The sequence below is a fragment of the Bubalus kerabau genome, chromosome 1 (genome assembly GCF_029407905.1).
Source record: "Bubalus kerabau isolate K-KA32 ecotype Philippines breed swamp buffalo chromosome 1, PCC_UOA_SB_1v2, whole genome shotgun sequence".
NCBI classification, from domain to species: domain Eukaryota; kingdom Metazoa; phylum Chordata; class Mammalia; order Artiodactyla; family Bovidae; genus Bubalus; species Bubalus kerabau.
In genome coordinates, this window is record NC_073624.1 from 92788027 (window position 1) to 92808189 (window position 20163).

The following is a 20163-nucleotide window of genomic DNA, read 5'->3' on the forward strand; positions in this document are numbered from 1 at the left end:
CAAACATTCTTGTTCTGGGAGCAGCCCACCATTTGGAAAGGAAGGTCATCAGCCAAAGAGAAAAGATAAGTTTGGCAGAATACTCTTCATCCACATCTTTTTGTTTTTAAAACATTTTTCATTTGCAGAGAGTTAGAGTAAAGGAAATTCCAAAGATTTATTCCAAATGCTGCTGCACTGTAAGATGATCATTATAAAAACTAAAATTTTCAGGGCTCAAATAGGGAGAGAGCTTGGAAATATACTTTAAAAAAAAAAAGGAACAGGTTTTGCACTCTTAACACTGGAGCGATATTTCAAATATTTACTTTCTGTCAAAGGTAAAGTTCAAGCCTAATTCCAAGAGTATGTGTTACACGTTGCAGCCTGCTAGGAGTTCAGTCTTCTGTCTGTGCTTGTAGCCATGTGGGAAGTTCTGACACTAGTGTTATTGACAGCAAGACCATTTAGAACCAGCATACATGCTGGGCTAGGTTCTTTGGTTTTAGATGCATAAAATCTCCCATCTTTTGCTACCTTTTAATTTAAATCTTTGGGTTAAATAAAGTAAGAGCCTTTCTCCCCCCTCACTCTCAAAAGTGAGTGAGGATGGTTCATCCTCATGAGGATATCAGTACTCTGAATTATTTTCTTTCAACTACTAAAAAAGTGAATATGCAAAGTCATTTGCTATTAGAGAAAAATAGAAAAACGTCTCTGGAAATCAAAGTTATACTGACATCGGTTCTGAGGAGGAATACAACTTGGAGATAAGATGGCTTTTTAAAAATTTAAAACAAAATTTTTTGGCCATGCAGCATGTGGGATCTTAGTTCTCTGATCATGGATCAAACCTGCACCCCTTGCATTGGAAGCATGGAATCTTAACCCCTGGACCACCAGGGAAGTCCATGAGATGGCTTTTAATGAGCTCCTAGGTGATGCACTAAGCATTTCTTTCAATATCTTTCACCTCCAAACCACTCAAAGAATGACAAGATCTCTATATCTGAAATGAACACAATATTGCAAATCAACTACACCTGAAAATAAAAACCCAAACCCCAAGATCTCAAATGCATTTACTATTAATTTATGATCTTCATTTTACAAGTGGTCATCTGAGGTTCAGGAAGAAGGAGGAGTTTCCTCCAATATTTCTCAAGGAAAGTAAAGGAATACACACACACACACACACACACACACAGGAACTCTGATAGTGAAATACTCTTCTATAACACATTTTTATCACATTTCACTCTCTTTTATTCACATGCCTGAGGGAGCCTTAATTGTCATACTCGGTTAAGAGAAGAGAGAAAAGGTAAGGCGCTTTAAGACTTTCTGGCATTTCCTCAGTCTTGGCCTCACCCCACCCTACAAGTCCTCCTTTCTGTCAGGTGACTGCAGTAACTCTCGTTAGTGTGACCACCCCTTAAATATTTTCTTTGAATCTATAAACCAAATGCATCCACATTTACCAATAAGAAAATAAGAGTCTGGGGCTTTTAGCCAGCAGTCTGTAGAATTTGTTTTCTCTGGAGTTTTCTTTAGAAATAAAGTTAGGACCCAGATGTCAAATAAAATGCAGGATTTCCTGTCCTGGGTACCCTTATTTTCAGGAAAAATTCTCTTTAAAAGTTGATTCTCAACACTTTATTGAGAGCTACTTCCTTCAACCTTTCAACTCTGACCTTCCTTCAGACTCTTTCATCCTTCCAAAGTCAACGGTGGAAGATGGACGCCTTTTAGGGAAAAATGGGAACTATGCATGGAGATTATAGGGTGTAGATAAAATGGACTTAATTTCTCAAAATACTGAGAGATAAACATTTCCTTCTTCAAGAGCTCTAGTAGAAAAAAAAAAAAATAGCTCATTTAAGTAAAAGCTACACATAGAAGGAGCACTTGTCTCCAGAGGGATTTCTCTCCCCCTCCTCTCTCTCTCTCTCTATATATATATAGAGATATATATATATCTATATATAGAGAGATATATATATCTATATATATAGAGATATATACATCTATATATAGAGAGATATATATATATCTATATATAGAGAGATATATATATCTATATATATAGAGATATATACATCTATATATAGAGAGATATATATATCTATATATAGAGAGATATATATATCTATATATAGAGAGAGAGATATATATATATAGAGAGAGAGAGAGAGTTTTTTTTTTCGGCCATGCCATGTAGCTTGTGGGTTCTAGTTTCCAACTAGAGTGAACGTGGGCCATGGCAGTGAAAGCCTCAAATGCTAACCCCTAGACCACCAGGGAACTCCCATATTTTGTATTTCTAAGTGTTCTACAAAAATTATGCATTTCTCTTATAATTAAAAAAAGGAAAGGAAGGAGAGATAATACTTCATATTTATTAAATTAACATAAATAGATAAGAATGATAAAACCAAATGCTGATGAGGAACTGGTGAGGAATTGAATATGTCCTTAGATTGTGTTGCTGCTAAGTCACTTCAGTCGTGGCCGACTCTGTGTGACCCCATGGACGGCAGCCTACCAGGCTCCCCCGTCCCTGGGATTCTCCAGGCAAGAACACTGGAGTGGGTTGCCATTTCCTTCTCCAATGCATGAAAGTGTTAGCACTGTTAAATAATATAATCTTTGATAATAAGCTAAAAATATGCAAGAAGAATGTTCAATGAATTATGTCTTTTGACCATGGTAACACCATTCAATAATATGGCTCCCCTACCAACTAAAAATAAAATGTTTCTGCCAAGATGTTTAGAGCTTTTTAATTAGGCTGGAAAAGAATCTAATTACTGGGGAATGATTAAAATGTATAATTAAATAACCTATTGCTGTGAAAGGATAACTACATGAACTAGGAAGGTACAAAGGAAGGTGTATATAAAAAAGACCAAACCAAAGATAAAGAACACAAAACAGAGCACACGGTACATAAAACTATGTAAAATCTAGTTATGCAATGATAAAGATTTCACTGTGCACAACTGTGTGCACAGTTGGTAAATGTTACTCTTTTTTCCAAGATATTTTACTTTTTCTGGTTTACCCTGTGTATGATTGCTCATATGACTAATTTATATAAGAAAAACACACCTACCAAACCCACAGCCTTCTAAGTCAAGAGTTTTAGTACAGATCTCTTACATTCCAATGTACTTCTCTTCATTGCCCTGATGTCTTTTATTGAGTAAAAAGACTATAAAATGTAAAAAGAGGGACTTCCCCGGTGGTCCAGTGGTTAAGAATTCACCTGTCAATGCAGGGGACACAGGTTCCATTCCTGGTCCATGAAGATTCCGCATGCAGTGGAGCAAGAAAGCCCATGTGCCACAACTACTGAGCTGGTGTGCCTAGAGCCATGCTCTGCAACAAGAGGAGCCACTGCAATGAGAAGCCCGCACAGCACAAAGAGTAGACCCTGCTCACCGCAACTAGACAAAGTCCCCGCGCAGCAAAGGAGACCCAGGGCAGTCAAGAAGAATAAATACATAAATAATTTTTTTTAATGTAAAAAGAAGACAGATATGAGTTGAAGTCTTTGAAAAGACAGTTGTTAATATGTTTTAATTTTTTCCTGGTTTCCTTGGATTTCAAAAATATGTAAGGCCAGATGTTTTTATCCAATAAATAGCTACTATAACATCCATGACGACAGTGTTTATGGCAGAAGTGGTGGTACTACACCATTTCAGTTCTTGTTCTGACGTTAAGTAGCTACATGATACTAGGTCATTAAAAAAAAATCCGTTAATTTCTCTTATGTAAGCTATTTCCATCTGTAAAACAGGGATTTTAATACCCTAACTGCCTGAGAACAATGAGCTGAATTAAATAACCTTTTACAATCACTTATATCAATAGTTCTAGGATTTATGTCAACGATCTTGATAGGGATTTCTTACTCATTATAACTCATCAATGAATTAGAAGGCTAGAGGAAATGATTAATAAATTCATCTGGATACACACCTGTGTTGCTTTATCCAAAAGTGAGTCCAATAGTATAAAGAAAAGGTGATTTTGGGGGGCAAATGGTGCCTTTCTGGCCCCTCCAAACTCTAATGTAGCCAATATTGCTTAGGAAATGTTCCAGTCCTCTGATACTACTTTTCAACAAGTTTTATTTTAATGGAACTGAATAGAAACCAGTAAGTAGTTAACTGGCATGAAAGTAAGCAGAAAAGAGATGATTGGTCTCTAACACATCAAGGACAGCCACTTAGGATAACAAACAGATCAGGATTCCCTGACTGGCATCTCTACACCTGAATCTGTTACTATCTTACCACAAAAGACCAAAGATTTATTCAGAGGTACTAATTAAGGATAAATAAAATTTAATCTGTGCTTAGTAGGGGGTCTTTACAAGAAATATACTTCTAAAAAAAAGAAAGAAAGAAATACACTGCTATGCATGCTAAGCTGCTTCAGTCCTGTCCGACTCTGATCAACCCTATGGACTGTAGCCTGCCAGGTTCCTCTGTCTCTGGTATTCTCCAGGCAAGGATACTGAAGTGGGTTGGCAGACCCACCTCCAAAGATCTTCCAGACCCAGTGATCAAACCTGCATCTCTTACATCTCCTGAAATGGCAGGCTGGTTCTTTACCATTAGTGCTACTTGGGAAAGCCTGATAGAGAGGTCAATCAAAATAACACTAAGAACTTAAATTGAATGGATGAAGGGATAAAAAAGATATGGTATATATACACAATGGAATACTGCTCAGCCACAAAAAGAACAAAATTTTGCCATTTGCAGAAACATGGATGGACTTGAAGGGTATTATGCTAAGTGAAATACATGGGATGGAGAAAGATAAATATTGCATGAGGTTACTTATATGTAGAGTCTAAAAAATACAACAAACTAATGAATATAACAAAAAAAAGAAGCAGACACAGATATAGAGAGCAAACTAGTAGTTATGAGTGAGGAGAGGAAAGGGGGAAGGAGTAATATAGGGCTAGGGGAGTAAAAGGGACAAACTATTAGATATAAAATAATATACAAGGATATATTACCACACAGGGAATATAGCCAATATTTTATAATAACTAAAAATAGAGTATTGGCTTCCCAGGTGGCGGTAGTAGTAAAGAACCCACTTGCCAGGGTAGGAGATGTAAGAGACACAGGTTTGATCCCTGGGTTGGGAAGATGGAGAAGGGCATGGCAACCCACTCCAGTATTCTTGCCTGGAGAATCCCATGGACAGAGGAGCCTGGCGGGCTATAGTCCATTGGGTCGCAAAGAGTCAGACATGACTGAAGCAACTTAGCATGCATAAATGGAGTATAACTTTTAAAACTTGTGAATCACTATACTGTACACCTGTAGCTTATGTTGTATTCTTTCAATTAAAAAAAAATGTTATATTAAAGAAACAATATAGAGGGGAGAAAAATAACACAGAGCAAAATCACATCTCAAAACTACACAGCTATAAACTGTAGGTGAACACAACAAATCAGCAAAAAATAAATCACTTTTAATAGGATATATGAAAAAGACAGTATTATAGAAAAACAAAGATAATTCTTGTATTTATTTAACAAAAATGTAGTTATCTACATTCAAAACACTAGCAATGTATTGCTGATAAGCAAAAGAAATTCCCCTACTCTAGGGTGATTAGACCCCACAGTGATATTGAGTTAGCTATTCAAATCCCTTTCCTCCCTGAACCCATCTTAAAATTATGACTTACCGATACTCAATTAATACCAATTATGAACATCCTCAGAATTGTATTCCTCTGGGAATATAATTCCAAATAATTTACTTAAGCCACTAAACCAAGCAGAAGAAAAACTTTATTAAGATAACATTAAGTAGCTAAGAGAACACATGTAATTATTAGCCCAGAGAGGAGAAAATAAAACATTATGGATACTTTTTACAACAATGCAGGGATTCCCTATGGACAACTACCCATTCTTTGAGAAAGCAAACATAAATTGTTTCTCTGATGTAGTTTACAGATCAGTTGGCTCTGGATAAATAGCTGATGAACAGATCACACTTGAGTTTGGACGTCTTCTTTTCTAAAGGGTTCACTCCACTACATCAACACATAAACACTGCTATGTACTAGTGTTACGTAAAACAAAACACAAGTGTCACTTCCAGGAACTTAGAAGAAGAGAAACCACAAAAATGTTGGACTGTTTGAAGAAAGATGGTTTTACTCTTACATTAACAAGTGCAACTTTTTTTGGCATTTTGATGCCAGCCATACACAGGATAATCCTGGTGATTAGAAGGGCAGAAATTATAAGGGAAGTTGAAGAGCTTAGGAGTCTAAGGAGAGAAACAGCAGAGAAGTGACAAGGTTGATGGGACATGGGAAACTTCTGTTTTGAGATATTTCTATTGTAGCTGTTTTGTCTTTGTAGTATAAAACAATACAATTAGCTGAAAGCATTAAAGTATACCATGAATAACAGGGAAAAAAGGATAAAGAGGACAATTTTTGCCCTAATGATTTTAATTTTACTTATCATCACTTTCTCTCCCTGGCCCCCTGCAGTGGAAGCATGGAATCTTAACCACTGGACCACCAGGGATTTCCCCACCATTTTCTCATTACTACCTCCTATCCTTGGTTAGCCCCCAAAGAGTGAATGCGTGAGTGTGTTTATGTGTTCTAGAAAATAGAGATTTTGGGGGAGGAGGCATTCTCTTTTTTTTCTCTTCTTGTTTTTACCTAACTCCTCTCCTAGAAGAGGGAAACACTGCAAGGAAGAAGCAGTAGTCAGAACTTGTGTAGAAGAATCAAGAGATGTCCATATTCAAGCTTTATTTTCTTGCATCACAACTAATTGGTTTAATCTTGACCCAAGCAAAAGATAGGATTTTAATTAGGTTATGAAGGTAGAAATATACCTTCCAATTATTTGGTCTTTATTCTCCTATCCAAGGATTTGTGTGAAACAAATAAGTTAGGAACCAAATAGAAATAAGTGAGACTTAAGGAGCCTGTCACATGCTCCTTACATTGTTTGGTCATTGGAATAACTGCATCATGACCTTTGAAGATTATGAATTCAAATGTCAACATGATGATGACTGAATAGCTGCTTGATCAGCTTTTTCATAAAAGGCTACCTAAAACCCAGATCAACATACACATCCAGTTAGGGATGTGAAGCCACACTTAGTGTATGCCACTAGGGAGGGCTTCTCTTTCCTCATACTGATAGGTTACACTAATCCATCCACTGCTCATTTGCAGTAGGAATTAGAACTATCATGTTCAACTAAACCACCTGACTTAAATAACCTATCTATTCACTAAAAGTAGAGGAAAAGTGATCAGTTGTCATTATTTAGAAGTTGAGATCTAAGCTTCTTTTCTCCTTTTTATTAAATAAACACTAAGAGTCAAGCATTGGGTTGACCACTGGGAGATAAAGGAAACATTACTTTGAAAGAATTATATAGACTGGGAAGTATACAAATTCACACAGACTATTAAAGAAGCATGATAAAAGTGGCCAAAGAGAAGTAAGAAATTCTACAGGATGGTCAGGAGGGTGAAGGTAATTTCATATGGTAAAAAACTGAGGTAAGTTCTCATAGTATTAATAGACCTTGATGAGTAAGATTTCAAAAGGTAGAAGTTAGGGGAAAGACATGACTAGTTTAAAATGAGGAGTAATCCAGGGTTTGAGTATTAGATTAGCTGTATGTGTGTGTGTTAGTTGCTTAGTCGTGCCTGACTCTTTACCACCCCATGGACTATGCCTGCCAGGCTCCTCTGTCCATGGAATTCTCCAGGCAAGCATACTGAAGTGGATTGGCATTCCCTTCTCCAGCAGACCTTCCTGATCCAGGGATCGAACCTGGGTCTCCTGCATTGTAGGCAAGTTCTTTACCATCTGAGCTTAGCTGCTGCTGCTAAGTAGCTTCAGTCGTGTCCGACTCTGTGAGACCCCATAGACGGCAGCCCACCAGGCTCCCCCGTCCCTGGGATTCTCCAGGCAAGAACACTGGAGTGGGTTGCCACTTCCTTCTCCAATGCATGAAAGTGAAAAGTGAAGTCGCTTCAGTCGTGTCCGACTCCTAGCGACCCCATGGACTGCAGCCTACCAGGCTCCTCCATCCATGGGATTTGCCAGGCAAGAGTACTGGAGTGGGGTGCCATTGCCTTCTCCGTGAGCTTAGCTAGGAGATTGGAAAGGTGGGTTTAGATCAGACTGTGGAAGACCCAAATATTAAATATGGATTTATTTTGAGACATCAAAAGTTTCTGATCAAGGGAATAGCATGATTTACAACTATGCTTAGAAAAATAAATAGCAACAGTGTGGAGGATGAAAGGAAAGAAAAAAAGGAGAGGCCAATAGGCAAGGTTGCAGCAATACCACAAGGCAAGATATAATAAGGCTACACCGGAGAAGGCAATGGCACCCTACTCCAGTACTCTTGGCTGGAAAATCCCATGGATGGAGGAGCCTGGTAGGCTGCAGTCCATGGGGTCGCTAAGAGTCGGACATGACTGAGCAACTTCACTTTCACTTTTCACTTTCATGCATTGGAGAAGGAAATGGCAACCCACTCCAGTGCTCTTGCCTGGAGAATCCCAGGGACGGGGGAGCCTGGTGGGCTGCCGTATATGGGGTCGCACAGAGTCAGACACGACTGAAGTGACTTTGCAGCACAGAACTAGATGTGGGACCTCTTGGAGAGAATGGCCCATATTGAGAGATGTGTAGACTTATTTAGATGGCTTAGTAAGTGACTGACTGAGAAGAGGCAGGCAAAAAGAACTGATCCCAAACTTTATAGAACAGGAAATGTGGTGAATGGTAATACACTAAGAAAGGACAACAGGGGTTAGAGCAGGTTTTGGTTGGAAAGATAATGGATTCTTTTTTAGTTTTCTTGAAATTGACTGCTTTAGTTTTATTCACAAAGAGGTGTGCAATCTGGCAGGCAACCACAAAATTGGAGCTAAAGCTTGGGTTAAGAATTCAAGATGAGAATCTACCTTTGGAATACATCTTTTGGAGTCCTGGAAAGAGAGAAGACTACACAAGGGACAGAGAAATAAAAAAGGACTGCAGAGGAAAGATCAGGCAGAAAAGTGGACAAGAACCATCTCAGATAAAAGGGAGCGAGAGAGACTAAGAAATGTGGAACTCAGGCAATTAACTTGGCCTCTTGAAAATAACTGATAAAAAAGATTTAGGCGATAAAGAGATTTGGATCATGTATTTCCATTATCTATGTGCTCTCTGACCCTGCTCAACTAGTTAGCTGAGATTCAGTCCAGTTCTCTAAATTATGGAGACAAAGATTCACATGATTTGTACCTAATATATTCACTTGTCTCAGAGAAGTACTAATTTTTTAGCTCTGAGGTAATCATTCTTACTTCCTCATTCTCGCTCCTGAAAAGATTGCTTAGTGTCTCTACCATATTTCTCAGAGCTTTCTTCCAAAGATCCAATTATGTGACTTCCTGATTAAAGCCTTATCCATACTAAAGCTGAAGTTATGTTAGCAATAACCATAACCTAGTTTCAAACTGATTAATCATTCCATAATCTAAAGTAGACAAAACTTTTTTTTACCAGTTTTATTGAAATATTAGACAAATATTTTTAAAGTAATCTAGGCTGTTGCTAACATGGGTAATGATGCTTATTTAGAAGCAGCTATAATACCAAGGGCAGGGATGTCCCTGGTGGTCCAGTGGTTAGGACATTGCACGTCCACTGCAGGGGGCACAGGTTCGATCCCAGTCATAGAACTAAGATCCCATAACCCACTCGAGTGTGGCCAAAAAATAGAAAACAAAAACAATGGCAGTTGTGTTTTACACTCTCTAAGCAGTCCATTCAAGGACAAATGACTATTTAAGCAGGAAGTTTAAAAAGCTCCCCCTCAAAAGGCCTGGTCAGTCTTAGAACCCCTCCATCTTCCTAGACCCAATAGCAATCAGGCTAAATGCCAGCTTGATCTAGTAGGATCTTCCTTTATATGAGAATTTTTTTTCTCCACTCTCACCAGCCACAAAAAGATAGGCTTGTTCTAACTCATCTTCACCAGATATTTATGAGATAAAAGTCTCTTACCAGATCTTTACACATAATCAGCATTTTGTTTGCTGCAGTCCCAGTCATTTCCAACCTTAGGCCAGTTTTGACATGTACTAGCCTCCTGCACTGAATCTACATTGTGCATGCTGCCATGACATCAGCCGTTCTGCCCCTAACAGGGTCTGAGAGGAGAGGACTTACAATGGCTCTTTGACACACAACAAAGCCCCTTCCTCTCTATTTAGGATTTCTGACATTTTTTCCTTCCATTTAAAATTCTTCTTCCCATTTAAATTTAAAAAAAAAAAAAAAAAAAATTTTTTTTTTTTTTTTTTTTTTAGTTAAGACCATAAAAGGTGAAAAGGGGAGTTGTCAGGCCTAGAGGACTCAAAATTGAGAGGGAAGAGAGTTTAAGAAAAGTCATAAAACTGCTTTGTGGTTACATCTCTTACCAACTGGTTTATGTTAAAATAGAGTTAGAACTCATGCAGAAAAAAGGGTTCTAGTTTTGCAAACCTTTAAAAATTCTTTCTACATCCTCAACTGATGATCGCCGAACACTAAAGAACTCTCCTAAGGAGAAAAGCAACAGGCACTGCAAGGTATGAGAAGGGATGGCTAAATCGCATCAACGTAACTGAAGAATTCTAGGATGAGTTATCTAATTTTTGCCTCAGAAGAAACACTTCCTACCATTACTTCACAAATGTAGACATTTGGACCAAATATTTAGCTGGAAAAAAAAAAAAGTCCACGTTCCCATCTAGATGTGATCTAGAGCAAATGATGGCTTTGCTCCCCATCAGATCTGTTTATTTCATTAGAATGACTGTTGTAACAAACGAACTCCATGCACAAAGCCAGATATGCAGGAAAGTATGAGAAAACTGGAAAAACTGACCAGCTCTGCGGCCCCTGGATTGTGTTATAAGTCACCAGCATATGTAACTCATTTTCTAGTTAAGTAATTCCCTCTGGGGACCTGGTCTGCTCTCCACACTAAGGATCAAATTTCATTAGCAGTTGTAGGAAAATGCAACTCTGTGCATTTGCAAGTCAAAACTCCTGAAGGCTACAGCTAGTCTGGCTATTTTCATTGATTTTTCCAGGGATAGGATTTTAGCTGATAGAAAACATTTGTTGGAAGGCACAGATGAGGAAGTTAAGAAGAGAAAGGATTCAGCTAGCAAGAAGACAACTAAGCCTCAGTCTTAATGTTAAACTCTGGCCTTAACATGCAGACTGCAGCTGTGTCCACGCACAGAGAGATTCAGCAGTAATTCCACCCCCCAAAGCTACTAATGACAAAAGGCACAGGAAGACAAATTAAAAGGCCAAGCGTAGGAAAACACATAACCCAGACGGCATCAAACTCTCTTCCTTTCTAGGTATCGACCTGAATCCCAGTGTGCACTTACTTTCATGTGAAACTGGGTGACAGACCCAAAAATCTTAGCATTTCTGTAAATAATTCATCTGAGATGTTTTATTAACTACTCGTCTAACTTGAATCAAAAGACATACTGACCACGTACTCGCCACACTAAACAATCTAGACTAGAAAAAAAGCTTTGTTTAGTTACTTGAATTGGCCTTTTTTCAAGTTTTAAACCCACCCGATCCTTACCTTGGTTTGAGTTGGTTCACCTTTCTCAAACATCATCTTCAGCCTGTTCAGCGGAACATTGTATTTCTCTATTTTGTTTGCAGTTTCTGCGTTTTCACTCATTTCGGGTTTTGCTACTTCATGTCTGGATTCTCCCAGACAGTTTTCCATCTTTTTATTTTCTTTTGAGTGGTCTTTAAGATGCTCGCTGTCCTTGATGCGGGGGTGCGGGTACTTAGTAGGAGCTTCAGGAGGCGATCTGATCTTAGGTCTGGGTTGGACTAGCTCCTCTTGGTCAGCCTGGACCCCGGAGGCAGAGCTGCCCACCACTTCAGCGGGACGAGGGTCGCCTCTGTGCCTGACCTCTGCGCTGCTGTTTCGCACTGAGTCTGGGAGAGAGTCGGCTCCCAGCACCGGGTTCTCCCACTTCTTCCTTAACGCAGTCAGGTTCCCCCTTCTAAAGTGCTGGGGGAGATTTTCAGTGTTCTAGAAGAACAAAAAGTGAATGCCAGTTATAACTTGCCTGCTGAAACCTTCGAACATGTTGTTCTTTGTAAAATGAAAGTTAAAACTCCAAGCTGCTCCTGCTCCACTGGCGTCTCCGACAGCTGTGAACAGTTACAGCCCTGCCACATGGAGAAAGCATCCACCCCAGGAGAGGGAGAGGGGAAGAGAGAAAAAGTCAGGAGCTAAAGCAGGAAGTGATAAAACAGGATAGCCTTATAAGGACAAAATGAGAAGAAAGGAGAGCCCAGATCTAATGATAGTTACATTGGAGACAAGGGATTTTTTCACCCAGAGATTAATGGGGAAAACAGAAAGAAAAAGCAAATTAACAGTTACTTTAAATCCTGTAAATATGTACTAATAAAATTTCATTATTACATGCCACAAAATTACGTGGTGAATCCTGCTGGGTTTTTTCTTCTAAATGAGACAAAGATGCGGTATAGCTTACACTACACAATACCAATAATTGTGGATAGTAGCATCAAGAATTGAAACTATTTGTGGAAATTTAAAGCAGCCACCAGACTTTTACATGTATTTGCATAAGTGACATATCATCATATGTAACATAATTTACATGAAAAAATTTTATTTTTACATAATAACTGAATCCTCCCCCCCATCCCCCCCCGACTGTTCTCCCCCCATCCCCCCCCCCACTGTTCTTCTCTACATGTTGGTCATGTATAAATTCTGTTAGAAAATTCACTATTTTCCAGACCTTTTGGTTGCAAAATAGCCAGGCTTCATATGAAACACCACTACTACTCCCTCTCTTGATGGAAGGACACACATCTAAGACAATTAATTCTCTTTCGTCTGGGTCAAACTGCAATTAATTGATACATATAAGACGTTGAAAACAATCTGGAAATTGTCCATGTTGCTCTGTAATAATTAGAGGAGACATGCTTGGTGAAGTAAAATTCAACGTCCCAAACTTTGAAAGCACTCCTAAATAAAGTAAGCAGCAGCACCTTTCCAGCAAAGCACAAACTCCAATACCTTCTTGCCCTCCATTCCTGCAGTCTGTGACTCACCAGTCTTTCAACTAAGAAAGGACAAACCACCTAGGACTGAAAGACTCTAGGGAATTAAACAGGATTAGCAGCTATATTGGGAATTAAGTCTCTCACCTTATTACTCTTCTGAATACACTATGAGAGCCACTTCAAGTAACACCAAGACTTGAAAAAAGAAACTTAGAGAAGAACAACTTTGCTTGATTTTTGCGTTTAAATCTCAGCTGGCAATATGCTTCACTGGGGGAAGCGTGTATGGGTCAGAAATAGAAGCAGCATGAAAAGTTTGCTTGTTGGAAAAGAGAGAATTAAAAAACAGGTTGGGTTCTATTCTTTTTGCCATTCTTCTCCATGCATGTGCATGGCTGAGTCCCTTTGCTGTTCACCTGAGATCATCACAACCCTGCTAATCAGCTATACCCCACTACAAAATAAAAAGTTAAACAAAACAAAACAAAAACAGGTCCAGGGGCTTCCCTGGTGGTCCAGTGGTTAGGAATCTGCCTTGCAATGCAAGGGACACGGGTTCAATCCCTGGTCCTGGAGGATCGCACATGCCTCAAAGCAACTAAGTCCGTGCACCACAGCTACTAAAGACCGAGTGCCTAGAACCTGTGCTCCACAAGACAAGCTGCCACAATGAGAACTGTGTGCACCACTAGAGAGTTGCTCCCTCTTGCTGCAAATAGAGAAAGCCCATGTGCAGCAACACAGGCCCACCACAAAAACCAAAAAATAAACAAATAAATCTTAAAAAATAAAAACAGGTCTGGAAGCTGGTGCTACCTTAACTGCCAGCAACTCTCTCGGCTCTGGGCTCCCTCCTGAGACACAATGGATGAGTCACCTGGGTCTCCAACTTCACCTGCCCTGCCCTGCCCTGCTCAAACAGAAGCCCTGAGAATCAAAATGGCATTTTGCCTTGGTAACTAGACACTACTTTTCTCAGAGACATGTGATTAAAGTATATTTATTGACATGAAAAGATACTCATAAGACACTTTTGAGTGGAAATAGCTATTTATAAGACAACATGGGGAATTCCCTGACTATACAGTGGTTAGGCGCTTTCACTGCAGTGGGCCTGGGTTCAATCCCTGGTAGGGGAACTTCCCTGGCAGATCAGCTGGTAAAAAATCTTCCTGCAATGCATAAGACCCCAGTTTGATTCCTGGGTCAGGAATATCCACTGGAGAAGGGATAGGCTACCCACTCCAGTATTCTTGGGCTTCCCTGGTGGCTCAGCTGGTAAAGAATCCCCCTGCAATGCAGAAGACTTGGGCTCAATCCCTGGGTTGGGAAGATCCCATGGAGAGGGGAACAGCTACCCACTCCAGTATTCTGGCCTGGAGAATTCTGGCCTGGGTCGCAAAGAGTTGGACACAACAGAGAGACTTTCACTTTGGGGCTTCCCTGGTGGCTCAGATGGTAAAGAATCTGCCTGCAATATGGAAGACCTGGGTTTGATCCCTGGTTGGGAAGATCCCTTGGAGGAGGGCATGGCAACCCACTCCAGTATTCTTGCCTGGAGAATCCCCAAGGACAGAGGAGCCTGGTGGGCTACAGTCCACGGGGTCACAAAGAATCAGACACAACTGAGCAACTAAGCACAGGGGAACTAAGATCCTACAAGCCATGTGGCAAGGCCAAAAAAATGAAGGGAAAAAAAATGACAGCATGATTTCATGTTATAATACACATGTGCTGTACTCAGTCACTCAGCTGTGTCTGACAGACTCTTTGCAACCCCATGGACAGTAGCCCAGCAGGCTCCTCTGTCCGTGGAATTTTCCAGCAAAGAATACTGGAGTGGGTTGCCATTTTCTCCTCCAGGGGATCGTCCCAACCCAGGTATCAAACCCATGTCTCCTGCCTTTCCTGTATCGCAGGTGGAATCTTTACTGCTAAGCTACTGGGGAAGGCCTATAATACACATATATGTTTATAAATATAAACACAGAATAGTAGTCTGGAAGAAAACACATCACGATGTTAACAGGTTGCCTCTGGGGATCATGGATTTATGGGCATTTGGATATTTTCTTCTTTTTTTATAATAAATGTGCTTTCATTGTATAATAAAAATAAATACAATGTCACACAAAAAAAGCTTCAATGGAATATCAAATAATTTTGATGTGACTTGTAAATGGTTTGAAAGTTGTCATTTCCACTTGACTAGTGATGACCTGAAAGAAAGGCATTTGTGTGATGGAGTATCAGCAACGTCCCAAACAAAGACCTGGGTAGAAGACATCCTTTAGGGGGGCATTTTAACAGAGGAGTAAATGTGCTCTTTTATAAAAAGAGTTCTTAAGGATACAAGTTCAAAAGTGCTGGGGTGGGAACAAGTCGGGGAAGGGCAGGGCTGTGAGGTCTGATAGCACTGAAGGCCCCAGACTCTGTCTTCACTCCTGGCAGCACCACCAGGTCATGTTAGTTGTCCAGGGCTTTAGAGCTTGGGCAAGAAAAGATGGGGCAGAAGCAGTGGCTGTAGGCTTTCTGGGAAAGAAAGAGAAGCAAAAAGGCACAGGGCAAAAGCAAGACTTGAAAGCAGACGGGGCAGCACAGTGAAAAGAGTACAGGACGGAAGCAGCCTGGGTTATCATTGGACAGTGGGCTACAGACCAGGCAACCCACTCCAGTATTCTTGTCTGGGAAATCCAATGGACAGAGGAGGCTGGCGCACTACAGTCCATAGCGTTGCAAAGAGTTGGACACGGCTGAGCATGAGCACGAGAATATATTTTCTTTTCTTTATTTTCTTTTTCAATTCAAGTATAGTTGATTTACAATGTTGTTAGGTTCAGGTATATAGCAAAGTGATTCAGGGATTTTTTTTTTTCTTAGATTATATTCCATTATAGGTTATTGCAAGATATTGAATATAATTTCCCATGTGCCGTGCTGTGCTAAGTTGCTTCAGTCGTGTCTGACTCTGTGACCCCATGGACTGTAGCCACCAGGCTCCTCTGTCCATGGGATACTCCAGGCAAGAAAACTGGAGTGGGTTGCTATGCCCTCCTCCAGGGGATCTTCCCAACCAGGGGATCAAACCCATGTCTCTTATGTCTCCTGCATTGGCAGGTGGGTTCTTTACCACTAGCGCCACCTGGGAAGCCCCATAATTCCCTATGCTATACAGCAAATCCCCATCACTTACCTCTTTTATGTATCGTATCTGTATTTCCTATAATGAGCATATAATGCTTATATAATCCAGCTTCATCCAGCCAAACGACCCTGGGCAAGTTTCCTAATTTCTGGAAACTACCATACAGGGCTATTGTGGAGAATAAATGCAACTATACAAAAGCACGTATGTTGTAATTGACCAATAGTGGTGACTATTATTAAATGGGTGGCCCTCCTCACTCCTCCAGCCACACCTCACAATCATGATCAACAAACAGTATCCAGTCATCTCTTAAATCCTGAACTGGAGTTACAGTCTCTTATTGTTCTTTCTACTGTCTCTACAGTCTCTGTTGTTTCAGAGTCAGGTGGTGGAGGAGGGGTAATAAGGTGAAATTTTAGTCAATGTCATTTGCATCGAGGTTTTAATATTTTACCAAGTATTCTCCTAGAATAAGGCAGTGGGAAGTCAGGGAGGGTACAAGTATTCAAGGGCCCCACTGGTTGCAAGAAAACCCCAGCCTTCTTTCTCAAAGTGACATCCAGCATCCTACCCAGCAAGGCTGCGAATCTCTGTGGATGCTGCCTCTGGATCATCACCGGGTGCCTAAAACAGGATCAGGCACACTCAGAACATGCAACAGTGTCCTTTCTGCAGGAACATTTGACTTGGAAGGGGCCTTGGATAAATCCCTTCCTCTCTTTGGGTCTGTTACTCCACCTGCAAAATGAAGAGGTGGGGTCAAATGAGCTTTAGTGTTTGAAATCTTGGCAGGGGAATCTTCATCTTAAAAGCAGGATGATGTCTGGTAGGATACAGCAGTAGGCTGGAAGTACAGACCACTTGGATGCACAGCTTCCAAGGAGGGGGAGACATTTCTAGGCTAAGAGCTACTCAAAAAAGTGGCAGTCAGTCATTATGGAGATGACTGTCCAAACAGCACAGATTTCAAGATGTGGCATATCCCAGGCTTGAAAGGAAACTGAAAATATAATCAATGGTGGTATTGATCATCTGCGTTTCTGTGTCCTAAATACAAATGGAAGGGGAAGAGAAAAGAAGGGCTCAATTTCTGGAAATCCAAGCTATCATGTAACCTGATCCCAGCATTTGCTACAGAAACAGATTTACCCACTTGCTCCTGAATGTGTCTCTATCTTGCTTTCCAAGAATATAAGTATTCTTTCACCTGGACAGCCGTCGCTATAAATTTATACATACATTCCACCCTGTTCTTCAGGAGACAAATTAGACCACTTACAAGTCTGGTAGATCTTAAAAGCAACCATCTGTCATTTATGGAAAAACTGGTAAGATCTGAATAAAGTCTAGTTTAACTTATAGGGTTACACTGAAGTTCATTTCTTAGTTTTCATAACTGTACCATAGTTATAGAACATGCTAGCATTAGGGAAAGGTAGGCTGAGCTTTATGGGAGCTCTCTATACTAAGTTAATAATGCTAACTATAAATCCAAAATTATTTCAAAATAAAACATTTTTGTTAAAAAAAAGCAACCAATCTTCAATGTTGTTTTCTTCCAGCTAGTGCTGTCTCCTACATTTCACAGTTAAGGGTCTTGAAAGCAGTCTTGTGTAGTTGCTATTCCTACCTGGCTACTTTCCATTCCCTCTAATTCTACTACCAAAACACTTCTGAATTAGCACAAATCAGGATCACCAATTACTTCTTTACAATTTTCATTTCATTATCTTATTTTTAATTTATTACTTTTCTCAATTACAAAAGTATTTTTAAAAACTAATTGTGGGGGGGAGTCAGAGTCAGTATAGGAATATATACACCTTGAATATATGCCTCAAGTTTCTCTATTTGACTCCTCTGCTCCTCCTAACCAAGATATCCATTGTTAACAGTTTGCTGCGCATGTGCTCAACTTTTCCCTTATTTTTATACAGTATCTTTTTTTCCTACAAAATCATACTATACTTACTATTCTGCACATAAGTCCTTTAATCATTTAATGTGCTTTGGATACCTTTCCATGTTACATAAAATCTTAACCATATGATATCATACATAACATATGCTATATTATTATAATGGATGTAGATACCATGATTTACTATTTCCCCACTGATGAATATCTGATTTTAAACATTTCAGTATTACAAAGAATCCTGCAATAAACATCATTTTACATTTATTTTATTTCACTTGTGTTTCTCAATGATCATTCCTACAAGCACAATTGCAGGATCAATGGGTGTTAAACATATCCAAAATTTTAATAGGCATTGCCTAGTAGACTTTATCAATTAAAAAATCTGTCTACTGTTTAGGTTACAATTTATATCTCACAGTTATTTAAATTTATATCTCATTGATTATTAGTGAGGTAAAAGCATTTTTTTTTCAGTTTATTGTTTCTTCTTTAATCACCTGCTCACACCCGTCTACCTCAACTGCCCATTGCAATAGACACTTCTCCTTTGTTTTACTTGATCTCTCTATAGCATCTGATGTCATTGACCGCTCCCCCCTTTTAAAAATTTCCTTCGTTATATAGTTTCTGTGACATCCCTTTTTCCTAGATTTCTTTCCATTTTTTTCTAGACATTCTTCAGGTTTTTCTTTTTAAACAGGTTTCTCTTCCTTAGTTCTTCCCTTATATGGTGGGGTCTCTCAAGATTCTGCCTTTTTAGGTCATCCTCTTTAGTCGCTTTACATATTTTTCTATAGATGATGTCTTTCACCCACCTAGATGGATGATCCACACCCTATAACTCGAGCCAGATAGCTCTCCTTACCTATCAGTTCTACCTGGAAATCCTACAGATATCTTAAACTCATCCTTGTCTAAAGCTGAAGTCTCCCCGTTCCTTCCTTTACTCCTCACTCTTTTCCTGAATTTTCCATCTCGGTGAATGGGACAGCTATCTTTTCTACTGTCAGATGCGCCTGTTCTCGTATGCCTCCACACTGGGCACCTGCTGCTTCCTCTACCACTCCTTTGCCCCCTTTGTTTAGCTAATTCCTAGTCATCCTTTAGGCTCAGTCAGACACCACTTCTTTTGGGACGTCTCCCTGGACATGACATAGTCCAGGTTATGAGTCCTTCCTAAATTCTCCCCCAGCACCTTGCATATTTCTTTAATATGGTACTTACCACACTGAGATTCTAAATTCTACTTTCTGGGACTCCCTGGTAGTCCAGTGGTTGGAAGTCCAACTGCCAATGCAGGGGACACAGGTTCAATCCCTGGTCCAGGAAGATTCCACATCCTGTGGAGCAACTAAGCCTGAGAGCCACAATTACTCAAGTCCATATGCCTAGAGCCTGTGCCTTGCAACAAGAGAAGGCGCTACAATGAGAAGCCTAAGTACTGCAACTAGAGAGTAGCCCCCACTTGCTGCAATTAGAGAAAAGCCTGCATGCTGCAATAAAGACCCAGCACAGCCAAAAATAAAATAAATAAAGATTTTTAAAAAGAGAATGCTATCTGATTTTAAAAATAAATAAAATAAATCCTACTTCCTAAACTCTAAGCAGTTCCTTGAAGGCGGGGACCACATCCTATTCCTCTTAGTGCTTTCAGGACCTGACACATAAAAGATGCTCCATAAATGTTTATCTCCACTTGTGGTATCAACTTTTGTTATCCAACTGTCTTGATTGGACAACCTAGTTCAATCAGGCCTTTAGCCCATCAATACCAAAGAGCACAAAGTGACCAATGATCTTCATGTTGCCAAATCTGATTGTCAATTCTTAGCCTATCTGTGTTTTTGACTCAATAATTTGCCTTTTGAAAACACTTTCTTAAAAAAAAAAAAAAAAGAAAGAAAGAAAACACTTTCTTCACTGGACATCTGGTACTCC

General features: G+C 39.7%; 1 protein-coding gene across 4 annotated transcripts in view; it reads right to left on the minus strand.

The window, feature by feature from the left end:
• LIMA1 (LIM domain and actin binding 1) overlaps positions 1-20163 on the minus strand; it is a 92405-nt gene that overhangs the window by 24939 nt on the left and 47303 nt on the right. For all 4 annotated transcript variants that reach the window (XM_055583326.1, XM_055583306.1, XM_055583313.1 and 1 more), the window contains one exon: positions 11673-12137. In XM_055583326.1, the coding sequence (XP_055439301.1) occupies positions 11673-12137 (465 nt within the window). The remainder of the gene's footprint in view (positions 1-11672; positions 12138-20163) is intronic.